General features: G+C 36.1%; 1 protein-coding gene across 2 annotated transcripts in view; it reads left to right on the top strand.

Moving 5' to 3' along the window:
• Positions 1–13,253, top strand: part of LOC111514866 (adenylate cyclase type 6) — a 426,206-nt gene that overhangs the window by 287,777 nt on the left and 125,176 nt on the right. For both annotated transcript variants that reach the window (XM_074175026.1, XM_074175025.1), the window contains one exon: positions 54–145. In XM_074175026.1, coding sequence (XP_074031127.1) covers positions 54–145 — 92 coding nt within the window. The remainder of the gene's footprint in view (positions 1–53; positions 146–13,253) is intronic.

Genomic DNA, 13,253 nt, shown 5'->3' with positions numbered 1-13,253 from the left:
ATCTGATGTTTTTACTTTTGTTCCCACTCAATTTTTGTGTTGTTTCCTTTCAGTTTTGCTGAGTATTGTTTCGAGGCCCGCCATGAATGAAGTCTACTTGATCATCATCTCATATTTTATATTAGTCACTTTCGTTACTTTGAAGGTAAGTGGAATTCAAAATTAAAAAAAAAATAAATATGTATCTATGTTTACTTCGTCAATGGTGTTTTGAAGTAACACAGGCACCGCTCTTAGAGCGCTTCAAGGATTTTCCTGTAGTGCTTGTGTTGTTAAAATGTCCGCTACGGCTTCTCTGGGTGAAGGGTATCCGAAACGTCCAATTTTTCATGACTTTGGCGCATAAATCGGGCTGTATCTGAACGAGAGCATAGGTTATATTGGCTTTGAGAACCGCTGTGCTTTGTGGCTTATTTGCATACAAAATACACCATATCATATATAATGGAATTTGCCGATACATAACTTACGTATTCAAAAAACACTTTATTGTGAGATTTCAGTTTTACAAAAACGTGTTTCGCCATACAATGGCTTTTTTGGGCGTGTCTTTATTAACTTTATTCTACACATTCAATGCTTGTTTTGGGCCCGCTTTTGTTCGTTATATACATCAATGATTTTTACAATTATATGAAGCCATGTCACAGTATACTATTAGCTGACGATACATCCTTGATATACTCTACTATGAATTATTTAGCTGTTGTTGATAAGTCTATGGAAATACAAGGAAAAACAGAGCAGTGCTTCAGTGTCAACAAATTCATGATGAATAAGGAAAAATCACAAAACATGATTGTTTCTATGGCTCTGCCATTACCTGAATTCCAGTGTGTCAAATTATTGGGTCTTACTCTGGACAATAGGCTAAATTGGTCAAGCCACATTTCAATACAGTCTCACATTTCTTACGGTATTCTACTTTGGGGAAATTCTAGTGATACCCAATGCATTTTTATATTACAGAAAAAAGCTCAGAGAATTCTTGCTGGAATCGGTTTTAAGGATTCTTGCCGTGAATCATTCATCACTCATTAAATTATGTCGGTGCCTTCTTTGTATGTTTACTCAAGCCTATTAGATATTCACAAAAGGGCCCCCTTGTTTGGCAAGTCAGTTTACACAATCATGATACACGTAACAGCAGTTTTGTTAGACCTCAACGTTTCAGGCTGATGAAATCACAAAAAAAACTCCTATAATTTTAAATTGTATAATGCACTTCCTGCCAATATTGAAAATATGAATCTGTTTTGTTTTAAAAAAGTTATAAAAAAATATTTTGAAAAAACTGTTTTTATTCCACTTCAGAATATCTAGAATATGTGCGTAGACACACTTTTGACGCAGATGTCCGCCGAACCTCCACACTTAATTTGTATGTATGTATGTTATAATGTACCCTGGTTACTTGTTACAAATTTTTACTGTTTATTTTATTTTATGGAAAACTTTGTATCTTGCACCTCTTTGTTTTTCTGGCTTGTCATAAATGTATTTTATACGTAACATGATCAAATAAATATATCTATCTATCTATCTAATATACCTAATTTTAAAATTTGAAGCACCTACACTTCAAGTACCTGAGTTTTACCTGAGTTGTAATGAATTAAGTTACCCGAGCTTATGTCCCAGTTTCCACATTTGAAAAAATATCTAGTAACGGGGAGTTATTCAATTCTAATTGATTATTCAGTAAATTACCCTAATTCTTGACTCCATTGATTTCTAAACATTCTAGAAGATTGAGTTTCAAACTTTTTTCTTCTAAATGTAATGCGTCGCATTCATTATCAAACTCATGTCGTATGTCCTAAAAGGTGCTTTACAAATGTGAAATTGGTCTTTTCATTCACAAAACTACTTCTAAGCTCTTCAATTCATCAGGAAAATGTTCTCCCTGTTTGGAAAATATACAGTTTTGGGCAAGATCCACAAGTTGAGCTTATATACTTGGCAATATTATTGGTTGGTTCACCCAAATATGACAATGTCTAATAACTGTCTAAGAAGTAGCTGAAGCATTTGCTGAGCATTTTTCAAAAACCGCCGAATCTCTCATAAATAATCACTTTGGACTAAACTTATCACTGCCTTGCACTACAAGTACTAAACTTAATATTCTCTATCCATACGAAGACAGTCCGATAACTAAACGTGAGATACATGATACCCTAAAATTAATGAAAAATAAAAAGTCATCAGGCGTTGATGATCTATCTATGAGTACTATTAAGAGCGTAACAGATGCTATAATCGACCCACTCACTTATCTTCTCAATCAATCATTCATCCAAGGATATTTTCCTGATGAATTCAAAAAAGCTCTAATTTTACCGTTGTTTAAAAAAGGTAGTAGAGACGAAATAGATTAGATAACTACAGACAAATTTCTCTGCTTTGTGAACTTTCCAAACTATATGAGAAATTAGTGGCTAGCAGAATTATCAGCTATCTGGAAAGTAATACACTGCTATCAAACTGCCAACACGGTTTTAGGAAAAATCATATTTATGAAAAACTTGATAAAAATGATTTTATTATCAGTGTGTTTTTTGACCTGTCAAAAGCATTTGACACGGTATCAACTAATTTTGTGTTGACCAAATTAAGTGTGCTTGGTTTGCCTAATAACATAGTACTATGGTTTAAGTCTTACTTGAGTGGTTGTAGCATAATTGTAAAGCAAATAAATTCAATGTCTAATGAACGCGAGGTTAGATTGGGGGTTCCCCAAGGCTCTGTTCTTGGTCCCCTATTGTTTTTAATTTTTGTCAATGATCTGTCGGAATATATGAGTGATTGCTATTTAACTATGTTCGCTGACGACACCACCATTACAGTCGCTGGCCCTACTACAGATGATTTGCTAACAAGAGTTAGACTGATTATAGACCAGTTCACAAGCTGGTGTGATCGTAATTGTCTAGTTCTGAATACCTCAAAGTCGGTAGCGATGAGTGAATAAGTGAATTAGCTCAGTGCGATAATATCAATATCAATGCAGCAAACGAAGTTAAATTTTTAGGAACAATTTTGGATGAAACATTAAGTTGGGATCAACACACCGATAGTGTCTGTAAAAACTAAATAAAGCATATTTTGCGATCAAGCAAATGAAAAACTGTGTTGACCAACAAGGTTTATTGGCAATCTATTTCGCTATGGCTTATTCCCATATTTCACTCAATATAATGTCTTGGGGTTCTGGTAGAGATTTTAATAGGATATTTGTAGCACAAAAACGTATTGTAAGATTGATTTTCAATATGGAATATAGAGATTGCTGTAAACCGATATTTGTCAGAATGCAACTATTATCGACACCATCAATTTATCTGTTCAAATGTGTTAATTTTGCGAGAAAAAATCTGTCCACTTTTGCAACCAATGCATTATCCCACAATCATAACACGCGGCATGGTAGCTTATTGAGAATACCAGCCCACACCACATCTAAATTTAAAAACTCTCCCCAGTATAGTGCTATTACGTTTTATAATAAACTACCCAACTTTTTAAAAAACTCCAAATCAGACAATATTTTTTATAAAAGTACTAAGGAATTTTTTATTGAAAAAAGTTTTTATAATGTACAAGAGTATCTGGATGGCAACTTCAGAAGAGTTTTATTTTGTTTAGTATACTAACAAACTCTCATTGAGATTTTAAACTTTATATCTTACTTACTTGCTATATTTTAAATGTATATGTTTAGTATAAATAGTACCTGTTGACATACCATATGTACATATTGTACCTCAGTGGCTAAATACATTATTATTATTATTATTATCACCGTAGTGTGCGCTGGTCAGGCCGTGGGGTAAGTGATCATTGGGTCCGAGAATCATGTGCCCTGAGCAAACGCAGTGAGCCAAGAATGACAGCCTTCTGCATCTGTGCGGCTAAGATTTCTGCCTTAGTGCGGCAAGCCGGTATGATTTTGAGATTCGAGAGTAGAGAAGACATCATTCCACCAAGGACTCCAACAATCAGAACGACCATCTTGACAGAGTGATCTGGATAGAGTCTGCGGAGTTCGAAGAGAAAATCTCGATATTTTATCCGTTTTTCCTCCTCTTTTCTGACGATATTCGTCTCGCCAGGAGCTGAAAACTCCACGACAAATATCGTTTTGGTCTGGTGGTCGAGAAGGACTACATCAAGCTTGTATGAGCCTGAGGGTGGGGAACAAATAGTTCCAATAAATTCGGCACTTCTCGTTCCCCACAACGGATTCAATATCCCCCGGAGCGTAGGGCAACACCGGTGTCTCGTCAATACCGTAAGAGTGCCGTATATGGTAATATAGCACTCTTAGGGCCGCGTTATGTCGATGGATATAGGCCGAGACCGCATATGCTGGACATGCTGATAGCAAGTGAATTAGGGTCTCGGGCGCCTCGCGGCAGGCCCTGCACCTTGTGTCAGGAACCTCTATACCCATCACGCGACTGCGGTAGACTAAGGTGTTGAAGACATCATCCTGGCAAGCCATGATGAACCCCTCAGTTTCCGACTTCAGCCCACTCGACCTGAGAAAAGCGAACGTCAGGCGCTTTGATAAGCCAAGGTCTTCAATGTCACCTCGTTCAGAGTCGAAAACTATACCGAGTTCATCAGCTGCTCGAGCAGCTGCCCTAAGGAGAAATGCTCCAATTCCTGCTCTCTCATGGTCACGGACCATGCAGAGAAGGGGATCCAAACTCCTGACGACTTTACAGGCTGTATCCAGTACCATTCTGTCATGTAGACACTCCAAACTCAAAAGTCCACGACCTCCCTGTTGTCGGGGGAAGAACAACCGTGGAACGGACGATTTGGGATGCAAACTCCTATAGAGATGCAGCATTTTTCGGGTCCTTACGTCGAGTTGATACAGCTCCTCCCGAGTCCACTTCACTACTCCAAACGAGTAGAGTAAGATTGGAACGGCAAGCATATTTGTTGCAGCTACTTTGTTCTTCCCCGACATTTCCGATGACCAGATCTGTCGAAGTTTGTGCTGATACTTGCTGCGGAGAGAGTTTTTCACTGCAGTTACCTCTTGTGAGCGGCGTTGTTCCACCCCAAGGTAAGTATACGTCTCTCCAGCATCCAGATGATGTAGGATGCTTCCATCTACGAGCTGCACATTCTCTCCGTAGTCCCCGCATCGTCCTCTTTTGAGATGAACCATTGCACATTTGTCTATCCCGAATTTCATACCGATAGCATGCGTGTACTCTTCCACCACCCTCAAGGACTGATGGAGATCCTTCTCTCCAGAGGCATAAAGTTTAAGATCATCCATATAAAACAGATGGGTGACCTTGTGCCTCCGGTTTCCGGGGGTGTCACAGTTATACCCCTGTGTATTATTATTATTATTATTATTAATACTGACGTTATCGCATCGTGAATTTGGGTAGACCTGTTCCATGGCTTGCTTTATTTCCAGTTTGACGAAACATTTTATTCATGCAGTGAAGGACTTACATTGGGGAACTCTTTGAGTTCTTCATGGCTGAAATTCTCATGGATAACATAGAGTATGAAATCCATAACAATCAGTTAACTAACAGTTTCTTGTACTGGTACAGATGGGTAGATGATATCTCAGTTTTTATTTCTGGTACAGATAGACAATTAGGCAAGTTCGTTGAATCTGTCAATTTTATCAACCCGTCAATAAAATTCACCACTGAAAGGGAGGTAAATAATTCAATTAATTACCTTGACTTAACGAAAAATAACAATAAACATGAATTTGTAATTTTCCACGAACCATCTTACACGGACATCTTCACGTGCCGAGCTCTCCGTTCCCTAAACAGTGAGCGAAACAATGCGTGAGTGAAACTCAAAATGCCTGACAGTGGGTGATAGTGGTAGTAGTAGGTAGTAGATTTTTTCTAACAGTAATACAAACAAACTAGGCAATAATTTGTAATGTATAATATCAATTCAATTTGTCATATACATACATTCTGATAGTAGGTAACATTGTGTAATGGGTATTTATTAAACAATTATTTGATAAATTTGAATAAATGCACCATAAAATATACTATACAGTTTCTTACTACTATTAAATAACTTTTCTTTGGTGGCTAAAAAACACTGCTATAACGGTTTTGCTGCTGTAAGAAATCTCTCTATCGTAGCAGAAAATGTCTCTCAGTTCACGTACCTCCTTTGTTCATACAAATGATAAATTGAGCGTTCCATGGGATTCACTTGGGCATTGACAAGAGTTTCACATATTTTATCACTTGAAATGGAAGCCGTTAGTGTCGACTTATGGAAATTTTTAGCTTCGCTAGAAGTCAATCCTTTAGTACTTTAAAAATTATTGATTTTTCGTAGACGAGCTTACTTTCAGACAGCTATTGGCTTCTTCCACCGTAACTCTGTGGCTATGCGTAAAATGCAATTGAAATGTATTAAATTGATATTGTTGTAATAATATGTCTTCAAAAAAACTAACTTCTACAATGGTGTTTAGGCCCTTCTTGAGCAAGGGATCCCTGTATCTTGAAAATTTGTTATCATTTTTAACCTTAATGAAGATTTTGGCGTCGCAGTTCCTGTTTTTTTCCCTAATGATGTTTGTTTTTCTTTACTTATTTTTAGTATTGTGATGACATACCCAATCTTTTCGATACTGTAGTTTCTTTATTTTAGGATATGTTCTGTCTACAATCCACTCTGTGCAAGTAGATTTAGAAAAGTTTTCAATCCAATTTTTTGCGGTAATATCTACATCTCTGTCGATGTTGTTTTTCAGAATAAATTTGTTTTGGTCGATGTCAATTATTCAGATATTACAATCAAACGTGTTTATAGCTTCAGTTACAGTCTCTTCTCCGCCCTGATTCATATTGACAATCCTACTTCCACAAAACAAATAAAATATATTTGTACGTGGATGACTCACTGGTATGTGGATTGCACATACCAAAACGCGTGAAATAATAAGGCACGTGGCGTTGCACTGTGTAGGGATCGGAGTGTTTGGCACTCATTACTTTTCCTAGCTCGTCAGCACAACAAGTAGTGTTCACGGTGTAGGAAACGTAAAAATGCGTACGGGTGTTGGTCGATTGTTTACTGAACCAGTGGACCACACTGCGCATAGTACTCGACGTAAAATGGGCGTAAAACGTCCCGTAAAATGGGCAAAGCGCGCGGTACGTTGCCCGTACAGAACACCCGTTTATATAAAACAATTTCATTACTTGCAAGTGTTTTTGAATGTTATGAATGGACTTAATGTATGACAACTAATTTGACAGATGTAGCTTCAACAAGATGGAATTTGTCTATTTTCAAAGTTCGAAAGTCCCTGATGTTGGAAGACCCTATAGTTGTATGGATGAAAAATTCCTTTTTCTGTAGCTCCATTTTGATCGATCCATGACTTTTGAAATACGACTAATTTATGTATCAGGTTTTATTCAACATATTTACTATCCGCCATTTTCAAAATGTACTTCAAACTCTCAAATGTTGGAGTTTATTATCACTCAAATAATCCGCAAATATCGATGACTATCCTATGATTTAATCAAGTGCAATTAATATTACTCATTAAATTAAATTATATGTTTCAAATATTAATACCCTAATTTTAAAATATTTGTCTGCAATACTATCCTATCAAAATACCCTGAACATATTTCAAAGTTCTTCCGCATGAATAATGAATTGCTTACTTAGCGTTAGCAAATTGTAGGACTTTCAACGTTCCTAACTTGCTCGTAATTTCTTTCTCAGCGATACTTGATTATATTCCTAAGGGTGGATTAAATTAAAGTTCACAATAGCGTCTTTGAATGTCGCAGAAATTCTATTCGTCAGGTATTTTCTATGTTTAGTTTTGAGGACTTGAGGGAAAATCGAGGGCCCAGGTAGTTGCGAAAATCTTCAATTTCGTAGGGATTTTGTCGAGTAGCAACCAAACGGTTTCCTGAAGAACAAACTAGTTTCATTATTGGATTTATCCGCATCGAGCTACACGCGAAATATGCATAGCATAATGAACTTTCGATGAGGAACAAGAATTTAATTCATGGAAATGCGGAAGAGGATACAAACAATATTTTTAAATGTGTAGTATTCCATATAAACTCGGCTACTTCGCCAAAGAATTTGTATAGATGACATTTTATACCAACTTGGACTTCAAACCATAACATTCGGTGTCAACTTCTTTTTCAGTTGAATATTTGTATACGGAACCTTAGGATTCAAAGTATGACATTACTGAAAGTAGATATCTTTGTCTGTACCCCACTTGTCATTCTACATTATTAACTATGAAAAACGACTCTATGACCGAACAAAAAAAGGAGAGTACTTATTTACGTCAATTTATATACCAAACTGTGAATTTAATAGAAATAATCAAAATGAACAATACCTATGAGCTTTGAGTAAGTGTTAGCTTTCTAATTATGATTTATTTGGAAATGGAAATGAAAATGTCAATGCGATGGTTACCGTAAAATACTACTTCATTCATAGAGATCGAGATCGATTACCCATTTCTTCGGTGTCGATATTTTTCCAGTTGAAAAAGCTCTGAACTACTTTATGACTGTCGGACCTTTGAGCGTCGTTGTGGTCATGTACAAGTTTGGCTAGACTAAACAAATTAGGTACATCCTGCAGAAGATTATACGCTTGGGAAAATTAAAAAACACTGAGATGAGGTTTTTGTGGCTAGCGATGCTGACACGAGGGCTTGAGAGTTTGTCGAGAGATAGAGAGAAGTCAGTCATCGGAGCCGGCCGAGACGAGATCGGGGGTCTCATCCCTCAGCCTTCGAGGTTGAGGGAGTTACAGGGGAGTTATTTTGTTTGTAAGCGCGTGGTGCGAAATTTGAGGAAAATCGGTAGTGAAAGCATAAACCGGTAATGGATACAGGGGAGTTTGAAATCAAAGTGTTGGTGTTGAAGACACACCGGGTCAACGGTATCTATGGTTGACCATGAACCACCCAAAGAGGCGTTATGTGAGTGTTTGTTTTTTTTTACTAACCAGTTGTTATTGAGAGAGGGTTCACATATTATTTTGTCTGAGTCCATTTCCTATTCGCAAAGAGGTTATATATTGTTGGGTTTCTAATGCTGTTAGTTTCGCTAGAGTTCATATTATAATTACAAAAAAGGGCGAGAATTTGAAGTTATACACTACTCTCCTTAAAGTAAAAGTAAAACTAAGAGTATTTTGTACTGAGTTGGTACATGTGTAGTTATTCAACACGTTGAATCAACAGTAAATAGCAGGGTCAAATTAGCGGCATTTCCTTTGTTTTATTATCGTTTATTTCATAGAATTTACCTTTCTCTTTTTATATAAGATTTTACACGTTGTTTTTTATGATTTTGTCCATGGAGTCGTTTTTCTACGTTTTATACTTTATATTTGAAACCTTAGACTTTTATATTCTCTTGGACTGATAAAAATATCATCCTCGTAAAGTAAGATGACGTTAATAGAACAAAATCAAATAGGAGACTTTTTGTCAATATATCGAGAAGAGAATAGTGAGTAAAAAGCATTTTACCTAAGATTAAAATTCAATTCTGGAACCACATAATGAGAGAGGTATACCAAATGATCAGATTTCAAAAAGACCGCCCTTCGTGCGATCGGCACGAACCCTACAACCTTTTCGGAATTGCCAAAAATCCAAATTTTGATGTGGAGAAATTTGCATAGTGATAGCAGCTGCAAAAAATTGTTTTAAAAAAGAATGAATAAACCTGAAAGGAGCAATTTATTACATTTTGAATAAATGGCTTATTGCAATCTACAATTCAAAAATTGACAAATAAATGAGAAAAACCCAAAAGACTCTACTTCTTTCGCAAAAAAGACTTTTGTTCAATATTATCTGTGAGTCTCTGAAATCGTTCATTCATTCCATGCTAGTAGTCACACGTTAAAAGGTAAGACCTCGTTAGTCCTTAGCTCGCACAAGTTTCGACGTTTGACAGTTGTCTTTCGTAGGGAAGCCACAGCTGGTTACTGAAAAAACAGATTTGGAGCCGTTTTATTTGAATTACGCTCTTGGTATAATCGTCTGGTGCCAAATGCGTTGCCGTAAGCAAGCTCGTTTATGTAATGCATATCAGCGAACTCAACATTTGTGTTTGTCGTTTGAAAAGTATAACGTAAAAAGCTGTATTACCTACCTTAATTAATATCTGTCAAACTGTTTGGCATCAATTATTTTGTTAGCCGATTGTTTCCTCAACAAAAAAATTCGTCAACTCGTTTTTCAGAAATCATGAGCATATTGTGCATTAAATGCTTTTCATTCATTCCATATGGAACCGTTCGATGGCTGAAAAATATCGAAAAGTATTCTTCATCAAAAAAATTAAACACGAGCGAATAATTGTAAGCACGAGACGTCAGCCGAGTGCGATAATTCGTGAGTGGACGTAATTGGTCTTATCCTCGAGGTGCGTACTATACCTTTTCTACGACTAACCGTAGAAAGAAATGGTACAATATATTCATTTGAGATTAAGGGTATGGATAATAAACTCTTTGACTCAGTCAGTCAGAACTCAATTGAATGATTTAAAAATTGTTGACAATATTTCCTACATTATAATTATGTACATATATAGTTACAATAATAGATAATTATATCATTTATATAAAAACAAATCCAGCAGTGGGTTTGAACTCAGGTTGTAGGAAAAATCCGTGCAATCTATACACGCGTTATCGCTGAGTTACTCTGGCGATAACCAATTTGATTTTGGTGTAGATATGAGTACCGTAATCTGGGGTGAAGTTGGACAATTTTTGGTCTTTTTTGTCAATAACTCGAACCCCTTTATAGCAAAAAGTTTGAAAAAAAAAATGAAGGAAGCCCTAAATCTCCAGAATATGATACGATATAAAAATATGCAAAAAATATTACCCCCACTACTTTTTTTTTGGTTAAATGCTGTCCGCCCATGCCCCTACGTGTGGGGTGAACATGGACATCTATTTATTTTGCATCAGAAGTCATCTTTACCCCTGAAATGGGGCGTAGGCGGACACAAAAATAATGATTTATAGCAATCCACAAGAAACAAAAACGCATTTTCAAATAAGAAACTAATCTATTTTAGTAAAATAACACAAGTAAAAACAAAACATAAACCTCATACTTATTCTGAACTCATTCAATTCGAATTGCACTGTCTTCTAGGAAAATAAAACTACCTACATATAACACAAAACAAAAACAAAATATAAACTTTATACTAGGTACTGAACTGTTGTTGAATTATTCAATTCGAATATTTTCATATTTTTTTAAAATGGGATATTGGAACCTATCGCGCCTCAAAAATTTTACATTTGTAAGAATTTTAAAAATTTGAGTGTGATCTACATATCTTTAATATTTGGATAAATAAAATAGAGCCCCATATTATCAGTGTTTTGCCCCCTTAGAAAATTGACATAATACAAGACATAATACAAATTATCAGTCGTCTCATTCTCAATGATCTCAGAGACGCATCCAACAAAATATTTATGGGTCTTGTTTGGCCATGGAAATTTGAATAATAAAAAAGTACCCGTTTGTATAGTATCATTAGTATCACAGTCACCTGAGATTCTTCAGTCATATCCTCAAGCTGTAGATCATCTGGTATTTTTTTTAACACAACGTCACTATTGAATGAGTCAATCCCGCAAGCTCTGAACCCGAATCTTATATTGTTTTCTAAATTTTCTTAATAACTTCATCAAGAAGCCGTGGAAACTCCGATTTCAGGATAGTTCCCCTATTCTTTATTTTCCATTGTAGCAATATGGCACGCCATGCTTTTTTCATAGGGGCGAAAAAAGCAACATCTAAGGGTTTGCGAAGATGAGTGGCGTTAGGTGGAAGCAACACAAATTCGATGTTATATTGTTCGCAGCATTCCAGAACATGTATTGAAACATGGCTAGCGAGGTTGTCTCCAATGAGCACCTTCCTTCCGGGAAGATTTTTGAAATAAGGAAGGAGAATTTTGTCAAACCAATCTTCAAAGGTTGGGCCATCAAACCAACCGCATTTAGTTCGGTTGTATATTATCCCCTGTGTTCCAACTTCTATCCAGGTTGGATATAAGTGGACAGCTTTGTATATCACATAAGGGGGCAGTGGATGTCCGGATGCAGTAATTGCCATCATAATTGGGGTGCTTCTGGAATCCTGTATAACTTCTACTCTCTTAGACTCACGGCGGCATAGAACTTTTTGCCTCCCTGGGTCATCCGTGAGATTCGTCTCGTCATAGTTTACTATATGGGTAAGCTCAATATTTTCCAATGTCGATTCTAAATTTTCAAAAAACTCTCTTATAGTGTCTTTGACAATATTAGCCCTGCATCTTTTAATGTTTTGAGCTAATCGTTCGGTTGATATGTTATGTCTTTTAAAAAAATTATAGAACCATTCAACTCCAGGTAAATTGTCTTTAAAAGTTTTTATTTTCTTTCCTTTTCTATCATGGTAATTTTTTACTAAGCATCTCATATCTCTGCGAGTCAATGGAAAGCCCCACTCACCAAATTTGATTATGCCTTCTACTAACAACCTTTCTTCTTCTGCCGAAAATACAGTTTGGCCGCCATGTTTTCCTTCTTTTTTTTTTCTTCATTTTATTATGGAGTGTAGATTTAGGAATTTTATAATATTCTGATACTTGTCTCAAACTTTTCTTGCCTTTTTTCACATCGTCTAGTGCTCTCTGTAAATTTGTTTCATCATAATTCATGAAAATTAGGCCTATCTTCTCTTTGTTATTCTTCACCATGGTGTTCGCCTTTACCCCACCTGTGGACAATATTTTATATTTCAATTATTTTTCAAAGATGTTTTCTTCTTGAAATTACCGGAGGATTCAGACTCTTTAAGATTAACTTCCCATCCTGGAGCATCTTGTATATCCTACTACCGAACAATTGTTAGACTGCAGAAAGGCAGTAAGGATCAACTACGTTGTCTAACAGGTCTACTTATAGGTCATCATTAACAATGTTCAGAATATTATAACTTTTTATATTTTGTGTAGACATTCAAGATATGGCAACATTTACTGTCTGCATCACCCTTTTGTATGTAGGTATATTTCTGCCACATGTTGGGTTTTAGATATTTACGAGTGGTGTTAACAATAACATTTGTGCGATTCAGATCAGAGTAAAATAGGATACACTCCACGAAGGTTCAGTTGTAATCATCTAGTAAG

The sequence above is a fragment of the Leptinotarsa decemlineata genome, unplaced genomic scaffold, assembly GCF_025532065.1.
Source record: "Leptinotarsa decemlineata unplaced genomic scaffold, Ldec_3_MD MMD2_tig00000882_RagTag_RagTag, whole genome shotgun sequence".
Classification (NCBI taxonomy): Eukaryota; Metazoa; Arthropoda; class Insecta; order Coleoptera; family Chrysomelidae; genus Leptinotarsa; species Leptinotarsa decemlineata.
This window is presented reverse-complemented; position numbering and strand designations above follow the sequence as displayed.